The sequence below is a fragment of the Fringilla coelebs genome (genome assembly GCF_963513975.1).
Source record: "Fringilla coelebs genome assembly, chromosome: 11".
NCBI classification, from domain to species: Eukaryota; Metazoa; Chordata; class Aves; order Passeriformes; family Fringillidae; genus Fringilla; species Fringilla coelebs.
This window is the reverse complement of record NC_140037.1, coordinates 8,223,589-8,243,258: the sequence shown is the minus strand read 5'-3', so window position 1 is coordinate 8,243,258 and position 19,670 is coordinate 8,223,589. Positions and strand designations below refer to the sequence as shown.

At 53.7% G+C, this 19,670-nt stretch overlaps 1 protein-coding gene across 1 annotated transcript in view; it reads right to left on the bottom strand.

Moving 5' to 3' along the window:
* Window positions 1-548: 548 nt before the first annotated feature.
* FRMPD3 (FERM and PDZ domain containing 3) overlaps window positions 549-19,670 on the bottom strand; it is a gene marked incomplete at both ends in the record, with an annotated part of 32,629 nt that continues 13,507 nt past the window's right edge. Inside the window, 3 exons of the mRNA XM_084213184.1 lie at window positions 549-3,385; window positions 4,186-5,007; window positions 9,183-9,327. Coding sequence (XP_084069310.1) covers window positions 549-3,385; window positions 4,186-5,007; window positions 9,183-9,327 — 3,804 coding nt within the window. The remainder of the gene's footprint in view (window positions 3,386-4,185; window positions 5,008-9,182; window positions 9,328-19,670) is intronic.

Below are 19,670 nucleotides of genomic sequence, written 5' to 3'. Positions count from 1 at the left end.
ACCTGCTAGGACTACTTGCCAAGCCCCGGCACAGCAGCAGGGGCTTGCACCCCAGAGATCCCTTCTCCTGCTAATTACGTTGTGTTTGTGGGCCAGGAAGATCCTGGAGGCAGAAAAGTTGTTTACGTGGCAAGACACTGGTTCGGCTCCAGACTGCCCAAGTGGAGCCAGGAGATCTCAGCTCAGCTCCTGATAGCTCTCTGGCCCGCCACAAACTGTGACAAAGGTCTGCAGGAGCGAGGTGCCATGGAACCACCCTGGTGTGGAGATGGGGTGCCTGTACTGTCACCCACAAGCCAGTGTGGGACAACAAGCAGAGAAGCTGCTTGAGCCCCTGGACCAGCTGATTGCACAGCTTGTGACAGGGCACGAATTCACCCTTCAAACCCACCACCAACACAACCATGCATTCTGCAGAGATCAAAGAGTGTCTTGGCTACCGCAGACCCCGGTCAACGTGGGCCCGCGGGCATCGCATCCTCACCAGACCTGTGAGATTTGAGAGCATGGCCTGGCACACACTGCCTCGTTGTTCTTCACAGCTGGCTTTACTTATTGATCAATGTCTTTAGGGAGCGTGTCAGGGTGCTCATGACCGTGGCCACCGTGGCTGACTGGCGGGCGAGCTGCTCCACAGTCTGCTGGTGGCTCAGCGTTCTGGCCGTGGACTCCTCGGCGGCCTTCAGCAGGAAGGTGTAGTTTCTCACCACCTCCTCCACCTTCGTCAGCAGCTCCTGGCGCTGGGACTCCGAGCGCACGACGTACACCAGCCTCACAAAGGTCTCGATGAGGCTGCTTAGCACCTGGAAGCTGCTCGTGATGGCCGAGAGCATGTGGGTGGGACTCTTGTCGACGGCGGCCACGCGGCGGCAGGACGCCCGGAACTCCTTGAACTTGAGGGCCAGCTCCTGCTTGTACTCAGCCAGCTGGGAGATGTAGGGTTTGCAGTCCCGGACCTCAGGGCTCAGCACACACTGCCTCAGGATGGTCAGGAGCTCGTTGGTGTCCAGCTGCACCTGCAGAAACCCGTTGGGGAAGCTGTAGGCATGGCCTCGAAGGGTGTTGATCTTTGCCAAGCTCCCCTCAAAACTAGAGGTCCTTAAATCTATCTCCTGGGTCTGGCTCTCGTTGGGACTGCTGCAGGCTGTTGCGTCCAGGACCTGAAGAGTCCTGCTCATGACTGGGACCATCTGATTGTCCAGCTTCATTCCCGGGAGTATCTGCATGGGGATGGAATAGGACAGCTCATCCTTCTCGCTCCCATCATCTGCCACATCACATTTTCTGTAGTAGAAGCAGTACCGGATGGAGCAGCACTTCTCATCCTCCATGTCTTCATCCCGCAGCTCAGCAGGACTTGGGTACATCTCCTCCTGGACAGAGAACACTGCTGAACCCTTCTGGTTCTTTTTGTCCTGTGCTATCTGGACGTAAGAGGGGTCAGCCACTCCAGAGGCTTCCTGGATTTTGCTCTTCAGACCAGGACAGAGGATGCTGGGCTCAGGCTCTTTCTGGGGGCCTTTCTGCTTGGTTGTGTAGATGTTCTGGTAGACATCAGAGGACAGGGATGTCCTGTCAGTCTTATCTATTTCACTGACGCTGTAGCGACGCAAGAGCTTCCTGTAGTGGGGTGCACCCATGCACTCCCCTCGGGAGGTGCACGTTGTCAGGCAGGACATGCCGTTCTCTGGATCTGACCGGTTGTCTCGGGACTCCAAACTTGTGGATCGTATCCGTTTGCCTTTGGAAGGGCTGCTCATGCTGGTCAGCCTAATGGCTTCCACCTGCTTCTGGTCGTCTGCAGCTTTATCCCTGCCTCGCCTCTCCAGTTCTGGTACCACCAGCTGGTTGGGGGGTGGCCTCATTCCCCTGCAAATCCGCTTGCAGTCACAGCTGCGCCTTTGCTCCCTGGACATCCCTGGGACTTTTTGCACAGGACTGCTCCTCAGCTGGCAGCTGCAGCGCCCAGGGGCAGGCGGGTGCAGATACTCCTGTGGTGGGAGGTCACCTTTGCTCTTTGGCTTGAGCAGCTCTTCAAGGAATTCCAGCTCATACTGCTTCACCTTCTGCAGCTGGGCCTGCCGCTCGTCCGTCTCCTTCTTCAGCCGGGTGGGAAATGTTGCAGAGAACAGGTTCCGAAGCCTGAAGGGAGCTTTTGGGGCTTTGGGTTTAGCTGGGACATCAGCATCTTGCTGGGTTACCTCCAGGACTTTCTCTACTTTTTTGGAAGGCACAGTGCTAATCTGCAGGCTCTCAGATCTGGGCATCAGCTGGATTGGCCCTTTGGCTTCCTCACTGGTGCTCCTGAAAGTGCTACCAGGTGATGGAGAATGCACGTTGCTGCTCTCAGCTTTTAAGGTTTTGGCCGAGCTTTCCTGTTGTATTTTCTGTCCTTGGTTTGAAGGAGCTGAGTGTTTCTGCAAGATGAGGCTTGTGGCTTCCCCCCCTGCCTTCTGACCTGTCTCTCCGCTTGCAGCTTTTCCCGGAGCATCTCTACTCACTTTTTGCTGGTAGCTTTTAGAGGCAAAAGTCTTACTGGACATCATTTCCTCGCCCGCTGAGGTGAGGTGGAAAGCTTCAGCCTGACTGCCAGGAGCTTCCTTAGGACTTGGAGAAACTTCACAGTGCTGCTGTGGAGAGACCTGCTGCTGCTGACAGTTGCACAATGTCTCTGCAGTTTGTGGGCCTCCTTTAAGTGTCAAAGGCTTGCTGCTGGTACCATTCATGTTCTGGTCTTCTTTTAAGGCTGATCCCACTTGAGGAGCTGAGGCTTTTGCATTTGCCACCTGCTGCAGAGCAGCTGAAACGATGGCTGGAGTTACACTGCTCTTCTGATCCAGGAGCAGCTTGGAGCTCGGCTGCGCCTCTTTGGGCACCTTCTCCTGTAGATCCTGTGCCTGCTCCCTGCTCGGGGCTGCTGTGGCCTGCAGGGATACCTCAAAGGCAGCTTTTGTGTGACCTGCAGCTTTGCACTCAGAGCCTGGCACAGAAGCCCCCTTGCTCTGCTCACTGAGCTGGGGGCTCAGCCCTGGCTGGGCGGCCGAGGCGCAGCTCCGCTCCCCGGGCTGCTGCTCCTGCTTGCTCTTGCAGTTGGTAAGGCTGGGACTTTGGGTGGAGAAGGCTGGCTTCAGTGAGGGGTCCTGGCGGCCCAGGGGGTAGGGGGAGGTGAGAACAGCCTGGGCAGCACAGCTCTGGATTCGGAAAGGCAAGTCCTTCCTGGCCAGGAGGTTTTCTTTGTTGAGGTGTTGGGTGAGGAAGTAGGCTGCGTTCTGGTGCTGCTTCATAGCAGAGACCATCTCTGAGACATCGGTCAGCTCTGAGGAGTTCGTCTCGTGGCCAGAGTCCAAGGATGACTCAGGAGTGATGGCAGCCAGGACAATAAGACCTGAGGAGGGACACAAAGACAACCCCACGACAAACCTCACACCACAGTGCTGTGTGGAGGAGAGGGGAACTCCTTGCAGCAGGAGGGTCCCAGGAATGCAGGGCACATTGGAGAAACTTCTGTGACTTCTCACAACTAAGAGCTAAGGCTTGCAAGGGAAATCCCTTTGTCAGCATTGAGCTGGCTTGATAGCTCAATTCAGCAAGAGCTTCTGGCCCAGGAAAAGATCCTGTGAAGCTTTCTATTGTTGGTGGTAGCAGAGCTATAGGGATGTGTCTGGCACAAGCAGGAAAATTGGGCAACAGGTACTCTGCCACAGTGAGTAGGGCAACCAATTTGGGAAGAGGGACACAGGACTGTGCTGCCAGCAGGCTGGTCCCAGAGTCACCCATCTGGCAGCAGGTTTGCTTTGTGAAGGGCTCACACACTGCAAAACCTGGGTGGGAACCTGCAGAGACCGACGGCCAAAGGTCCCAGCTGAGGGGGGTCCCAGTGGGGAGGAACTCAAGCTCACAGCACTGGTTGGTTAGAGACTCGCCCCAGCATCCTGGCACATGGCAGATTTGGGATAAACCAAGAGACTCCTTCAGCCTCTGTCAGGGAGTGGAGTCCCACCTCAGCTTCTTAGAACTCTTCTGAGCAACAACTTGGCTGCTCCAGCTACAGCCTGCTGCCACAACCTAGTTTTTACTAGAAGCTGCTTCACAGTCACTTATAGGATGGGAGGAGACTAAAGGGAAGGATGTTTCGTAGGAAAGAAAGGCTATAGGGAAAAAAGGGAGTCACAGCCACTAAAATACCTGCTGTCTGCTGTGGTGGGGGATGAGGACAATCCTCTGAAGCAGCCAGGGCTTCCAGCGCCTGCAGGGTGGACACCAGGGCATCGTCCAGCTCTTGGGCGTGGTCTCGGACGGTCCGTGGCTGCACGTTGTCAATCAGGGTGACCGGGATCTCGTCGTAGAGGATGCCACAGAGGTGCCGGCCCTGCTCCTGGCTCTGGGCAGCTGCCCGGCGCTTGGGGTCGTCCTCGTCGGAGCTGTTGTCTCGGAAGCCAGGAGGGGGAGCGGCGATGGCGGGGAGCAGGGATGTTGTCTCGTCTTCTTCCTCGTCATTCCCGGGAGGGGGAAGCGACATCAGGTCCACGGTGGTGTCGCGGGTGCTGCCGGGCTTGCCCGCCGTGCCCGAGGCCAGCCGGCTCCTGATCTTGGCTTGGCAGGACTCGCAGTACAGGTGGGAGGCGTCGCCGCGCAGGTGCGTGTCTATGGTGTGTGCCCTGGCCCTGCTGCCCTGCCTCTCCTGCTCCAGGCCATCCGCCTCGTGCTCCTTCGCTGCCCCGTTGTAGCCTTGGCCAGAGCTTTTGGAAGTAGGGTCAGATTTGGTCCTGGGACGAGTTTCCTCAAAAAAGATCAGGTTTTCATTGATATCCGTGCCGCTCTCTCTCTCCTTCCTCTGCTCTCGCATGTGCAGGTAGCAGAAGCGGATGAGCTCCGAGTCCGAAGCCCTGCTGGCAGGAGCCCTGGCTGCTCCGGTGACAGCGGCAGAGCCACCCACCAGCCCATTCTCTTTCTTTCCCATGTGCCCTGCCGTGGCAGGCCGGTGGAAGTTGTGTGCGTTGATGTAATCTAAACCAAAACCACAACAGGCACATTAGCAGCAGCACCCGGCTGGAGGGAAGGCAGCGTGGGGAAGCTCCTGCTCACCCTGGAGAAACACCCGTGTGCTCTCTGCCCTCCAGTGGGACACCCATGCTCCCTGCAGCACAGGCAGGCCACCTGGCTGTCCTTTGGAAAACCTGCTGGGCCTGTCTGCCAGGAACAAGGGTAGGAGAAATGTCCTGCACCACAGAAGGAGTTGGAAGGGACATTTCAAGGCCATCTGGTCCAATCCCCCTGCAGTGAGCAGGGACACCAACTAGGTCAGGCAGCTCAGAGCCATGCCCAACATTCAAGGAAACCTTGAATATTTCCAGGGATGGGATCCTGTGCCTACACCTCAGCAATCTCATCATAAAACCCTTCATCCTTGTATCTATTCAGAATCTAATCTCAATTTAAAGCCACTGCCCCTTGTCCTATAGCTACCAGTCCTATTTAAAAGCCTCATTGGAGCCTTTTCTTCTCAAGACTAAAACCTCCAACTCTCTCACCTAGGAGAGGTGCTCCAGCACTCTGATCATCTTCATGGCCTCCTCTGGACTCGCTCCAACAGCTCCGTGTCCTTCCTGTGCTGAGGACCCCAGAGCTGGGGGCAGCACTGCAGGTGGGGTCTGACCAGAGTGGAGCAGAGGGGCAGAACCCCCTCCCTCCCTCCCCTGCTGCCCACAGGGCTTTTGCTGCAGCCCAGGACACACTTGGCTTTCTGGGCTGTGAGTGCACATGGCTGGGTCCTGTCCAGCCTCTCATCCCCCAGCATCCGTGAGTCCTTCTCTGCAGGGCTGCTCTCCATCTGTTCACCCCCCATCCTGGATCAATACTGGGGTTGCTCTGCCCCAGGTACAGCACCTCGTGCTTGGCCTTGTTGAACCCCATGGGATTCCCACAGGCCACTGCTGGAGCTTGTCCAGGTCCCTCTGGCTGTCACTGTGTCCCCCAGGCTGAATGACTGAATCAACTGAATGACTCAGCTTGGTGTCTTCTGCAAACCTGCTGAGGTTGCTCTCAATCCACGGTGTCCTTGACGAGGACATGAAACAGTCCTGGTCCCAGGACAGGTCCCTGAGCTCGATCCCTCTGCTGGGTGGGCAGAGCCAGAGGAGCACAGCTGACCCTGGGACACAGGGATGTGGGTGCTCATCACTGATCCACCAGCTGTGTCTGCAGCCTAGCTGCTCCAGCAAGGACCTCCAGCCTCAGCCTGCCAGCTCACATGTAATAAGGCAAGAAGGAATTGTTGCCATTTTTGGGTAATGTTGGCCACACCAAGCAGTGTTCATCAGGAGACTACTAAAAGTGGAGTAATATTGCTTTTTGGGGAGACATCCACTGCAGTTTGGCTGTGTTCCAGTGGCAGGAACAGCCCCTTGTCCCTCACTGCCTGTGATCCATGTGCTATTTCTATCTGGCTGACAGCTAGTGGATCAGGCTGGCTATAACAGAGCCTGCTGCTCTTGCTGTTAAGCATCTCCCAGTGACAGCCTCCCCTTCTTCCCTTGTGCAGGGAAAGTGGCTGAAATAATACTTGAATTTCTGGCCAGAGGTCCATCCCTCTGGAGGGGAATCTGTCTGCATTGCAGGTTGGATTGTGCAGCTGTGCCGAGAGCCAGGGGATGCAGGTTCTGTCTGACCAAGGAGAAATTCAATCAAATAAATCCTAATTAAATTCATTAGCTCGACAAATTGGACAGTTTGTCTCCCCAAACACATGTTTGTATTATACTGTTCATCACCTGCAATGCTAAAATCCCAATAAAAACAAAATGTCTTTGATGCCTGGCCATGGCAGCGCTCAGAAATGACAGCTGGGTGAGGGAGCACCAGGCTGCCAGAGCTGGGGATGTGTGGGCTCTAGAAGGGTGGCAAAAGGCTGAGGCAGAGCCTTGCTGGCTGCCCATGCCAAGCCAAGGCCTGCTGCTGAATGGGGCCAAACCCCTAAAATCCAAAATCCAGCTGCTGCATGCTCAGGAAGGAGAAAACTGCCTGACAAGGAGCTGAGAGCAGCTAAGGGCACAGAGCTGCTTGGCTGATGATGGCTGGTGGTGAGAGTGGGGAGAAGAAGGGACAGGGAGGTGAATCACCTGGGTAGCTCCAGCATGGCACAGTGGAGGGCAGGGCTGTGGCATATGGCTCCACAGGGAAATGCAGAGATGGATCTCACTGACAACATTCAGACAGCGTGTGCATTTCTAAAAATGTCTGCTGTTCAGCAGGAGGCTCTAATGGGCCTCAGGGAAGATGGATGTGCTCCTCTTCTAGGTAAAAGCATGGGCCAAGGCTTGATTTTACATTTAAGATTCTGGCACAGTCTGCCTGCAGCCTGGGAAGTCTGGGCTAGCTTAATTCATCCCAGTGGGGCTCTCTCCTGCAAGGATGTGCTAATGATCAGCATCCCTGCTCCCTGTGATCCGCCCAGCTCTGACAGCTCAGCCTGCAGCCCTGAGGAGAGCAGGACTGTGAGCAGACTGTTTGCCCAGCACACCCTAAATCCACTCCTCCTGAAGGGTGTCTGAGTGGCTGGGCTGAGTGCACTGGGTCTGCAAGGGAACTGCTCCACTCCACAGGTCACAGAGGTTTTCACTGCACCCAGGAGGACGGACCAGGCCACCCAGAGAGGGCTGGCACAGATCCACTGCTGTCCTGCCCACTCTGTGACTCCCACCCCTGCAGGGTTACACTGGTTACTCGAGGCTGACAAAAGCAGGGCAAGATCTACAACTCTTTTTGGTAGAGGTTTGGATGAAGACCCTGAAGCAAAACCTCAGGAAAAAGATCTGGCTACTGTCACAGTAGCTAGAATGTGGAAAAACACCTCTTGCACATGCTGAGACATCCCCTGAGAGGCCAGGAACTGTGGGTGCTGCTAGCCTCCTTCCAAGCCCTTGGGAGTGGATGCTCTCCCCTTCTCCCCACAGCCACGTGTCCCCTGTGTCCCTGTGGCCCACATCAGGGTGGCAGAAGCCAGGGAAGGACCACTCTGATGACAGCTAAACCAGTTCAGCTGCAAACATCCTCTGCTCACAGCAAAATGTGATCAAAGACATTTCCATAGGGCAACCAGAGCAGAGCACAGGCACAGCTGTCAGTCAGGGGCACAGAGGCAGAAAGGAGAGGAAACTGCTTATACTTACACCAAAATCACCTGCCAGGCCTTTCCTGGATTCACTGAGGCGGCTGCAGATGCTTTCCTGATCCCTCTTGTGAGTGTGTCCTCCCACAGGTGCCAAATCCACGCTTGGGTGCCTTCCTCAAAGGCACCAAGTGCTTTCCCAAAGACCCTCTGCACTCCTCCCACCTCCCCAAGCCAGGCCCATCTTGAGAAGGGAGTTTTGACACTGGCAGCTGAACTGAGGACTTGTCACAGCTCTCTGGAGCTGCAGTGTCACTTGGGAGGTCTGGGAGTGACTTTGGCTTGGTCTTTTGCCCATCTCCAGCCAGTAAACCCATATTTTATGTTTCCTATACAAAATATATTGGATGTGAGCAGCAGCAGGTGGCTCATGGTTGGCTCTTGTTTGAAATCACTCTTGAGAATCATTGCTCTTTTTGGAGGGTGACTCACACCTGCCATCCATCCTTTAGGGACAGCATTGGTGCTGGGAAGCTCCTGCTGTGTCCAGACCAGCCTTCTGCTCCCTGAAAAGCTGGGACAGCCAAGTTGCCTTCCTGATTTGGGCAATCAGCAGAGCAGCCACGCTCACAGGGCTGCCCCTGAGGCTCAGACCCCCAGGCTGGGAGCAGCAGTGTCAGAGGCAGCAGGAATGCAGCCCCTGAGCTCACAGACTCAGCTGGGAGCAGGATGCCAGCCAGGGGATGCACAGGTTGCTCTGTGAGCCCCAGCTCGTGGCTGGCAGCCTTACAGGTCTCCTCAAACAGCACCTCCTGAGCTGCCAGCACAGCCCACGGGGAGTGCTTAGGGGCTGAGCTGACACCACAAGTCATTTTGGCTGACCCAAAATGAGGACCTGTCTCCCTGCTCCTTGCTTCCTGGTTGAAGAGGGAGTCTGCTGGCTCTGCAGGTGGGTGGGAGCAGAGGGGAGGTGTCAGAGAAAGCCTTCGCCTGCCTGATGCTGCAGAGTGCTGAGCACGGGGAGGGCAGGGGGCTGGGCGAGGGGCTGGCACAGAAAGCAGAGGCTGAAACGTACCTGCCTTGATAATCTGAGGTGGGGGTGGCTGGCTGGGGGCCCTGGACAGGATCATCTTCTTGGAGTCCACCAGGAGCCGGCAGTAGCCCGCGATGAGGCAGGCGAAGTTGGTGGCTTCAGGCCACTCCATCAGCAACACCAGGGGCTGCAAGGCAAGAGGGGCAAAGAGAATGAGGGCCCCTGGCCCAGCTGATGGGGACCAGAGCTGCACTGGGCTGTGCTGGGCCCTGCACTGGTGGAACTGGGGAGCTGCTGGTGCTCCCAGCACTGCCAGTGAAAAACCAGCCGGCTGCACAGCCTTGCTCCAGCTCACCCAACAAATGGCTGAGCACAGGAGAGTGTCAGGCTGCAGCTGTGATTCCTGCTTGCTGACTCCCCTCCCCAAGGATGAGGGACCCACAACAATGTCCTTCTGATCCCTTGTGTGCATGTCAGTGCTCTGAGCCCACCTGCAAGCAGCTGCTCAACCATCAGGGCCTCGGGAGGAGCACAGGGAGTTTGGGAGTCTCCAGCTGCCAGAACTCTTTCATTGTAGGCAGTGTGTCTCCCTGCCATAAATTAAAATATCTGCTTCCAGCAAGATGCCAAAAGGGCCAAACCCCATTACAGGTTCCCCCAGCTACCACTCTGAGACTGTGGATCTTATTTAAACCTAACCCTTTGGAAAATTAAATTTGTGCTTAGGAGCAGATGGTGCCTTCCCTTTTAGGAGAGCATTTATTTGCATGCTAAAAAAGATCTTTGCTTTAAAGAGAAATAAAACTCAGACATGATCTGTGTGACACATACAACCTCACAGCACAATCTAGTAGCAGACACTGTGACTCCCAGTTCCCAGATTGTCCCGAGGAGAAGATCAGCTTGCCAGGGAAGCTGTTGGGGTGGGATTCACTGTTACCCACCCAGTGAGGTGCTGTGCACTGCTGGGAGCAGGCTGGGCAGGGCAGCCTGTGCCAGCACAGCTCACTTGGGAGGTCCTTGCTCCATCTGAGCCCCCAGCACTGCTCAGGACAGACCCAAGAGATGGAAAAAATTGACAAGTGCCTTCATTTATGGCAAAGGCAGCTCCTGCCCTCACCTACCCCTTGCACAAAGCACCTGCACCTAAAGGACCACTGTCCCCAGGTACTGGGGATATCTGAGCCAGCTGGGGATGCTGGGGATGCTCTCTCAGGCTGCCTGTCCTGCCATGCTCAGCCTCTTGCACACTGAGAGCCCTCAGGACTCAGAACTCATTTACCACAGTCAGGGAACACCAAGGCTGTTTTACAAAACACTTAAGCCTACACAGGGAAAAGCATTAAAGCTATTTTGGTTTTCTTGTTTTATAACCACAAGAGGTTCCTGGTACCCACTGGCCAGTTTTGAGCTCTGCTTAATATTTGCTGCTGTAAGCCACCAAGCCAATTCTGGCACAGCAGGGCCCACCTTAGGCCAGTGTCATGCTCTGGACCAGAAAGTGCAACAAACTTGGGTGTGAAGCCATCCACATGTGATCCCCAAGCCATGCCAGCCCCTGGCACATTTCTCCCAGGGCCAGGGTGAAGAAGTTCCCTCTTTGGCTGCTGTGCAGGAAGATAAAGGGGAAGAAATAACTTGATGTGGAAGAGGAGCAGCCTGACAAGTGAACGTGCTCTGCTGAGAGGCTCTGCCCCTGCCTGCTTGACAAGGCTCTCTCTGAATCTTGGAAAATAAACCTGAGATGACACAGATCAAAGGGGAAGTACCAAACCAGAGACAGGGAGAGGAGTGAAGAGATTCTCAACATAGCTCAGAGGAGGCAGGCATGCAGTGGTGGGGGGTGACACCTCTTAGCCCAGCTCCAGTCTTGACATAAGTGATGAAAGGAAACCATGTGTTCTGTGTATGAAGCATCCTTAAAACAAGTGGCTTCTACACAGGGCTAAGCCCTCCTGGATTTTTCAAGCCATCTGTTGAATAAGGACATATTTGTGCATTTTCCCTGCTCTGCAGGCTTTGGAGTGTCAGCAGCAAGGGAGGGAGCAAATCCCAGTGGGAGCGAGGCACTGCCTGATGAACACCCACTGCTGGGAGATTAAACCAAGAGGCCAAGGTGGGCTGAGAGTCCCCTTCCTAAAGGAAAACCAGGGGACAGTTTCCACCAGGTGTGAACCCCACCTGGTGGGGCAGAGTGGCACAGGGTTGTGAACCTTCACTGCCCCCCTGTCAGTGCTCACCCTGCAGCCCCAGGGCAGCCCCAGTGCCCCAGCTGGTGACCAGCATCTCCAGGACCCATTTCCATCTTTGCTCAGCTGCCTCTGCCTCAGGATGCTCCCACCCATCCAGAGATGGGACTGTAGGCTCCTGCTGGCAGGACACAGCCTCTGGGTCCATCCTCCTGAAGAGTGACAGGACTGAGATACAACAACCCTGACTGGAGTTTCTCAGCTACAAATGAAACACCAGGGTGCTGCGAGCTCCCTACCAGGTCTCCAAGCAAGTCCAGCCTCCAGAATGGCTTCCAGCAATAAATGCATGGCATTATTGTTAATGGCATGGGTTAACTGTGGCACTCTGCTCTGAAAAGGAGGAATCTTAAACCTGGTAAACATTATAGCTTAGAAAAGATTACTCTGATGTACTGACAGGGAAGCTGTGTGAGGGCTCTTCAATTGTCAAGCATTTAAATGTTGTTATTGGGGATTAAATCACTTCAGGTGCAGCTTGGAGCCATCCACCCATGCTGTGGATGTGTCATCTCCCCATGGCCTGGGAGCCCACAGTGCCTGGGTGTCCTCCTGTTTTTCTCAAGATTTTCTGAGCCTTCTGATGTTTACATTCTTGTAACAAACTTCCTCACACACTTTCTGTAAATAACTCATTGTTTTGCATTCCTTTATGGAGGAGGAGAAATTTGATGGGCTGTTGGTTTGTCCAGTGTCATTGGAGAGGTGGCATTGTCACCCTGCAATCCACTGTCGCTTTTGGAAATCTATAAATGTTGGAGGCAGAATTAAATTTCCCTCTTTTTTACCTTGGAGAGTCCAGTGTTGTGTTGTTTTATTTTGTGTTCTAGAGCCCCACCCGGGTCTGTGTCCTGCTCATGGGTTATGAGCTTTTACACAGACACTGATGGTGAGCAAAGCTGCTGCAGTCAGGCTGTGCATCTCCCCTGGCCCTGCTGGCTCCTCTGCTGCTCACTGACAGAGTTCTGGCACAGGATCTGAGCCTTTCCCACATGGGATTACAACACTGACTCTCTCTCTTCCACTCTATTAAGTAGTTTTGCTGAGATTGCAACAGCTCAGCTGCCTTTGGGATGTCCACCCTGCTGCCACATCCCCCTGAAAGAGGCCAGCAGATCTGGAAGTGATTTATGGGGTCAAGAGGCAGAATGATTGCAGCAGCCCTGTTCCCCTGGGACAGGACTCCACAAAGAGGAGGTGCCAGGGCTGGCAGCTAATGGAGGTGTTATTTTTAGGCATTGGCACCCTTGGCCCCCTGTTCCATGTGGGCAAAGCAAACGAGATCCTGTGGAGACAGCCAGGCACAGGTGAGCTGAGCAAATATTGACTTTGTGAGCAGGTGCACCAGGCACGTCCAGCTCAGGGTGCTGAGGGCTTTAGATGGCAAATTCAGGGCAGCTTTGTGGGGACCTGCTCTAAATGAGAACAACCCTGAAGAACTGCAGTCTGTACTTTGGGTTTCCTTGACTTCTGGCAAAGGGGATTCACCTCCTTTCCCTTAGAAACATCCTGCAAGAGGCAGGAGTGCCCTGCTGCCCCCAGGGCTGGGGTTTATGGGGACATCCCTGTGTGTCTCCCTGCAGTTTTCTCAGCTCACTGCTCAATCTCAACCAAACCCAACAAAAAGGCAGCAACCTGGAAGAGCATGACTCTCCCTAGGTTTTCTAAACCCAGGGGTGCAAAAGGGCAGAGCCTTGTGTGAGCAGCTGGAAGGCAGGGAGGGATGCAGCAAGGGGCAGGAGCAGTTCCCCTGAGCCCTGCTCCTGCACCATGGCCTCAAGGTGCAGAGCCCTCTTTCCCAGCTGCTGGTCAGGAGATGATGTTGCTCACTGGTGGGGAACAGCTTGCAAGGCAAGAGTATTCTATTACCATCTGTATGGCAGTTGTCTTTGGTCAAGTGGGCAGTTTTCCTTATCTCTGAGTGATCACACCCACTCCTCCCTCCTGGGGACACACCTGCTGATAACAGGCCATTGAATGTCCCTGCAGGGCTGATAAGAGCTACGGCATCCCACTGGGAGATGTGAGCCCAGAGGGAGGAGCCAAGCATTCCTACCTGGATATAATCTGGAGATTCTGAAACACCAGCACAGCTCTGCCCAGGGGGAGGAGCCAAGCATTCCTACCCGGGTATAATCTGGAGATTCTGGAACACCAGCACGGCTTCTCCACTGGATTTCCAGAGGAACAGCAGCTGCCTCTGCCCCTGGATCTCCAGAGGCAGCCTGCACCTTTCTCCAGGATCCCTGCTCCAGCAGAACCACCCCTGGCACTGCAGGAGGGCTGAGCCACAATTCCAATGGCCCTGCTGCCAGCACCCTGACCCACAGGGTGCCAGGGCGTGTTCTGACTCTGTCAGTGCTGTTTTGGTTTACTGCATTGTTTATTTTATCTTTTTATTTTCTTCCCTAATAAAGAACTGTTATTCCTGCTCCCATATTTTTTGTTGCCTGAGAGCCCCTTAATTTAAAATTCATAGCAATTCGGAGGGGTAGGGGGTTCATTTTCTCCATTTCAGAGGAGACTCCTGCCTCCCTTAGCAGACACCTGTCTTTCCAAACCAAGACACTTAACAGCCTGGATAACCCCTGGATAACACCAGGCTCCTCTGGCCTGTCTCATGCCCACCAGCCCATCCTCTTCCTCATTCTCACGGGCACATTCTTGCTGCTCCAGCTCCCCAGTGGCCCCCAAGGCTCTGCTTCCTTGGAGGGGGAGGGCAAAGCAGAAATGCCTGTTTGTGTTTTGTCAGCACAGCAGCACCTTCAGGATGCAAACTTTAAAGGTTTTACACAGAAGAAAGCTTTGTGGGATAATCCTACTGCTCCAGAAACTGGTCAAACATCAGATTCCCAGTGGGATGCCCAGGTAGAGGAGGTTCATCTCTGGCCTGTAATGTGCCAACATGTAAAGAAGCAAATTTTCACAAGGATGCTCTTCCTACATCTAAATGTGTAACACCAGCCTGAAATTACTGATGGTTTGATCTTTCATGCATAATGGTTTCCTAGATTTTCTAGGCCTCATGAGGAAAGGACACCTTTTCATTCAAAGTTTCCTGCCTGACAACCAGTGTCTCTCTGTGAAGTAAAAAAAAAAAAATGTTTATACTGGATAGAAGAAATGACTTTTGCATAAGCCTATTAATGTGATTTTGCTATAATGCCCTGCTTTTAAATAAGATTTCAGTGTTCTTCTGGAGGGTATTTTCTTGCTCAAACAAAGGTCTGTAGGAAATTTTCTGACCAGGGTTATGCTAGATGATTTTAACAGTTCTCATACTGAAATTAATTTATGACCCAATCTATTCATACTATAACCTCTAAGATGATATGCATTTCCTTTCAATCTCCCCCCTTTATCATGTACTTTGGGTCCTACCCTGCTTCCTTTAATGCACTACAGCAGAAAGATGGGAGATGAATTTACATAATTTATGTTCCTTGGTTTACTTGAGGTGCACTGCCAAGTTTTTATTTAATAATACAGGCACCTGAGCCTAACGAGGAAGCAGTCAATTTTTCACTTCTACTTTGACCTTTCCTTCTCTCCCCTGCAGCATTATTAACTCAGCTCTATCAATACCAGGCTGCTTGTGACTAGGACCACTATTTCCCACTTGTTGATCAGTAAGTGCACTGCCTTGGTGAGACCTGCAGCTCTCTCCTTCCTCAGAGGGCTGCATTTTTTGGTTGGGTTTGGGGCTTTTTTTTTTTTTTTTTAATGAACAAATCAGATTTGGCTTTGCAGGCTTGGAAACTCATCCTCTCCACATGTTGTCTGCCTCTCGTGTTTCTGGCTGGCTCCTCTCCTGGGTGCCTGCAGGCACTGCTCTGGGTGCTGCTGGAGCTGGGAAGTGCTTTAGTTTTGCATCCCAGTGCTTTGCTTTTCATCCCATTCCTCTGCTTGACATCCTATTCCCTTGCTTTATATTCCAGTCCTCTGCTTTTCATCCCACTGCAAGCAGGGATCTGTGTCTGCCCCTCCCACCCAGGTACCAAGCCAAAGGAAATCTCAATCCCTCCCTCTCTCCCACGAGATGATGATGGTGTTTCAGAACGGTTTCATGCAAATAAAGATTAATTCAGTGTAAGGAATCAGAGCTGCAGGCCCATTGTCCCTCCAAAGCCTCGCTCTTCCTGTAGGAGAAATCCCAGGGGCTTCAGTCAGTGCTTGCAGGAGCAGGAGGAACGTCAGCCTGGCCTGCCCTGGGGGCTTTGATGGGGCTCCCCACTGTTTTCAGGCTGGGGTTTGGCAAATACACATCAGGCACTGGCCTCAGCACCACAGCACATCCCTGCTGGGATCAGCCCAGGGAGCACAGCCAGGCTTGGGGCTGGCTCAGAGGGGCCATCACCCATCACCTGTGAGAGGAAGGGGCTCCTTGGCTCTTTGCAGGAGGAGAGGAGAGGGCTGAAGCCCAGCTGTGCATGGTGCTCTGTTTTCCATGGCAGGCTGGAAGCACGCCCTGGGACACCAACAGCAGTGCCCAGATTCCAGGCACAGCAGCAGCAGCAGCAGCAGCCAGAGACCTTTCTGAATTAATTTTTCCTTTGGTTTCCTCTCTCAAGTCTTGATCTCAGCTTAAGCACCAGGCTGGCTGCAGGCCCTGCTGGGAGACCAAAGTCAATTACCCCAATGCCTTTGATTGAATTGTGCCTGGCCAGCTGCCAGTGCCACGGGCTCCTGCCCCAGAGCCCAGCACAGGGACAGGGCACAGCCTGGGCCAGCTCCTCTGCTCCTCTGCAGAGCTTGCCGGGCTCAGGAGATCCACAGGAGCCCCCAAGCACCTCCTGTCATTCACATTCAGAGTGCTCCAGCAGCCTTTTTCCCAATGTCAAGCCTGTTAATAACAAAAAGCCCAGCGGTGTGCAGCTGTGTAAATCAGAGAGGAGAAATGCTCCATTGGAAAAGCCATTTCAGAAAGAACAAACCCTCTGCTCCTGTGGGAGCTGTGGAGCTGCACAGCCAGGGGAGCCTGGAGCTGAGCAATTCCCCCACACCTCCTGCACTGGGGAGCCTGGGGGAGCAGCCAGCTCCTGTGCCCCATCCAGGCTGCCAGGCTTGCCCAGGTGCCAGGCAGGAGATGCTGACCTTGTCCTTCCTGGGAGGTACAGGAGGAATGTGCAGTGCTGCACCAGGGAGGAAGGGGGGTGCATGCCTGCAGCTCCATTCTGAGCTGGCTCAGAAGCATTGGCCACTCTCAAATGCTGGTCCCAGCAGGAGGGGAAGCCCCTGGGAGATGCAGAGTCCCCTAACCTGGCAAGATGCACTTAATGCATAAAAGAGACACCTTGTGCCAACTCCCTGCCCCCAGCAAATGTATGAGCTCCAGGATGAGTGCCCAGAGATGATGAGGAAGAACAGAGAAGCAACAGCCCCAGCAGAAAGGAGGCTTTGTCAGGTGAGAATGACCACTGGAATCTGCCAAATGACCACTGGAACCTGCCAAATGACCACTGGAACCTGCCAAATGACCACCTGCACCACTGCAGTGCGGCTGGGGACGTGCAGTCCTGCCCCCAGCTGCAGGCTGGGAGCTTTCTCAACATTCCCTAGCAGAACTGCTCAGTCCTTCTGTGACTGTTGAGAAAAACCTGCTCCTGTCCTCCCTGCAGCTCTCACAGACCTTGCAGGGAACAAAAATCCTTGGAACCAGCAGCAGAAGCCCGGAGGTTTTTGTTCTTCTGCCCCGAGGTTGTGTGGCTCCTCTCTGAGGGGTTCTGTCAGCATTTGCCCCCCTCTTGCCACAGTGGCAAAAAGCTAAAGAAGGCAAAGCAGAGGTCCCAGCCCTGGGTTTGTATCCCTGGGCTGTTCTAAAGAGAAATTGAAGCCCAGGATGGAAAAACTCCAAAACAAACCAATTAACTACCTAGTGAATAATTCATAAGACAAACAGTATTTCTTTTCCACCCAAAATAAATGCAAATGGTTTATGATCTCCTCAAGCCTGTTTGTTACCTGAAAATCTCCCTCAGCTCCTTCCTGGCAGGTGAGTCTGGGCTGTGGTTGCAGCTCAGCAGCAGGTAAGGGTGTCTGGACTGTGCTGGCTGGTTTGGTCAGGGTGTTCAGACCCCACAGCTGAGGGCTGCTCCATGACCTGACCCCTCTTTTAACCCATTTTAGCTACACTTAAAAATTCAAGATGGTCTTTCTGCACAAAACCCTAAAGCATCATTGACTATCTGTGTTTCCAGAGTAACTCAGTGAGCACCTCCTACAGATTCAGGCTGGGAGCTGCCCCAGCACCAGCATCCCCTGACAGCAGCAGTGCCAGGCATCAGGGTGAATAGCCCAGGGGGACATCCCCTCCTACACTGGAGCTCTGACAGGCTCCCAAGTGTGACATGCATTTGACAGGTCCCCAAAGCAGCCAGGACACTACTTTGAGCCCACTAATGGTTTGCAACTCACGGCAGAAACTGACTGATTTGCAACCTAGGGCTTTAGCCAGTGACACGCTGAGTGCAACAGAATAATTGCAGGGAGCAGATTAGCACTGGGAGGTAATGATCTTTTTGCCTGCTTTTCTTAGCCTGCCTCATCCATCGCTGTCCTGCGTAGGATTAGCATATGCCTGGTTTTGGAGCAAACATTCTGCCTTTAAAACCCAGCCCTTCGGATAAGGGCTAAATGAAGACAGATAACAGCAGCCCCTGCCCTGGCACGGTGCTGTTGAGCCTGCTGAGATCCATAAATGGGGTGCTTGCTCCACTCCAGGCAGGCAGAGGGGCTTTTGGTGGCCAGAGGCAGCTGCCTGGAATTTCTCCTGCAGATAGAGAAAGGCATCATGCACACGGAGGTGCTCGCAGGAAGGGTGTGAGCTGCCTGACTCCAGTGAGCTGGCTTTTCTCCAGCCTCTGGGGGGCTGGATAGCAGGGTCACAGGGGAAAGTCTGCTCCTGCAGCAGGAAAGGGCTGGTGGAGGCACAGAGTGGATTTCTGCAGCGGGGAATGGCTGTGGGGAGCAGCACCACAGGATCCGTGGACAAGTGCGTGGGAATTGCCACCTAATTTAGAGCAGATGGATGCCAGCATCACCCAAGCCTCCAGAGCATCTGTCCCTCCTGTGGCCAGTCTGTGCTGGGGGGGACAGTGCTCTCTTCCACAGCAGGGAGAGCACAGCAGCACCCCAAGAGCTCAGTGCCATGGAGCTGGGTGACAGTGGGGACAGCCACGCTCAGAGCACTCACAGTGAGCCACAGGAGTAGGGGCATGAGCAGCCTGTTATTAATACATTATTGGGGTGATTTTAGACACACAAACCCAAGGGGCATGAGCAGCCCGTTATTAATGCATTATTGGGGTGATTTTAGACACACAAACCCAAGGGGCATGAGCAGCCCGTTATTAATGCATTATTGGGGTGATTTTAGACACACAAACCCAAGGGGCATGAGCAGCCCATTATTAATGCATTATTGGGGTGATTTTAGACACACAAACCCAAGGGGCATGAGCAGCCCGTTATTAATGCATTATTGGGGTGATTTTAGACACACAAACCCAAGGGGCATGAGCAGCCCGTTATTAATGCATTATTGGGGTGATTTTAGACACACAAACCCAAGGGGCATGAGCAGCCCGTTATTAATGCATTATTGGGGTGATTTTACACACACAAACCCAAGGGGCATGAGCAGCCCGTTATTAATGCATTATTGGGGTGATTTTACACACACAAATCCAAGGGGCATGAGCAGCCCGTTATTAATGCATTATTGGGGTGATTTTACACACACAAATCCAAGGGGCATGAGCAGCCCGTTATTAATGCATTATTGGGGTGATTTTACACACACAAACCCAAGGGGCGTGGGCAGCAGGAGGAACCAGCAGGGCTGCTCGTGGTGCAGCCAATATCCCTTGGTTATTCCTGCTCTGTAAGGAGAAAATTGGTGGATTCCTGCACAGCCCAGGCAGTTGGAGGGCTGGGCAGGGAGGGCTTTGAGCAGGGGAGGGTGAGGGCTTTGAAGGGTTAGGACAGGCACAGCAGAACACGCTCACAACAACTGACCTCGGTGGGATGCAGAAGAGGGAATGTTAAAAATGTTACAGTTGACCAAATACCCACTGGATTAGGAATTCAAAGCAAGGGCTTTGTGGATGAGGCTGTGGAGGGGATGAGGATTAGCAGGGCTCTGGCAGAGGCTCCTGGGCTGTTAGTGCAGGTGAGCAGAGCTGCTGGAGCAGGCACAGTGGCAGCAGGAAAACAGACTTGGAGGAATTAATGAGCTGGGTAGGAGAAAGTGCTAAAATCCACCAGGACAGGAGGCAGCAGG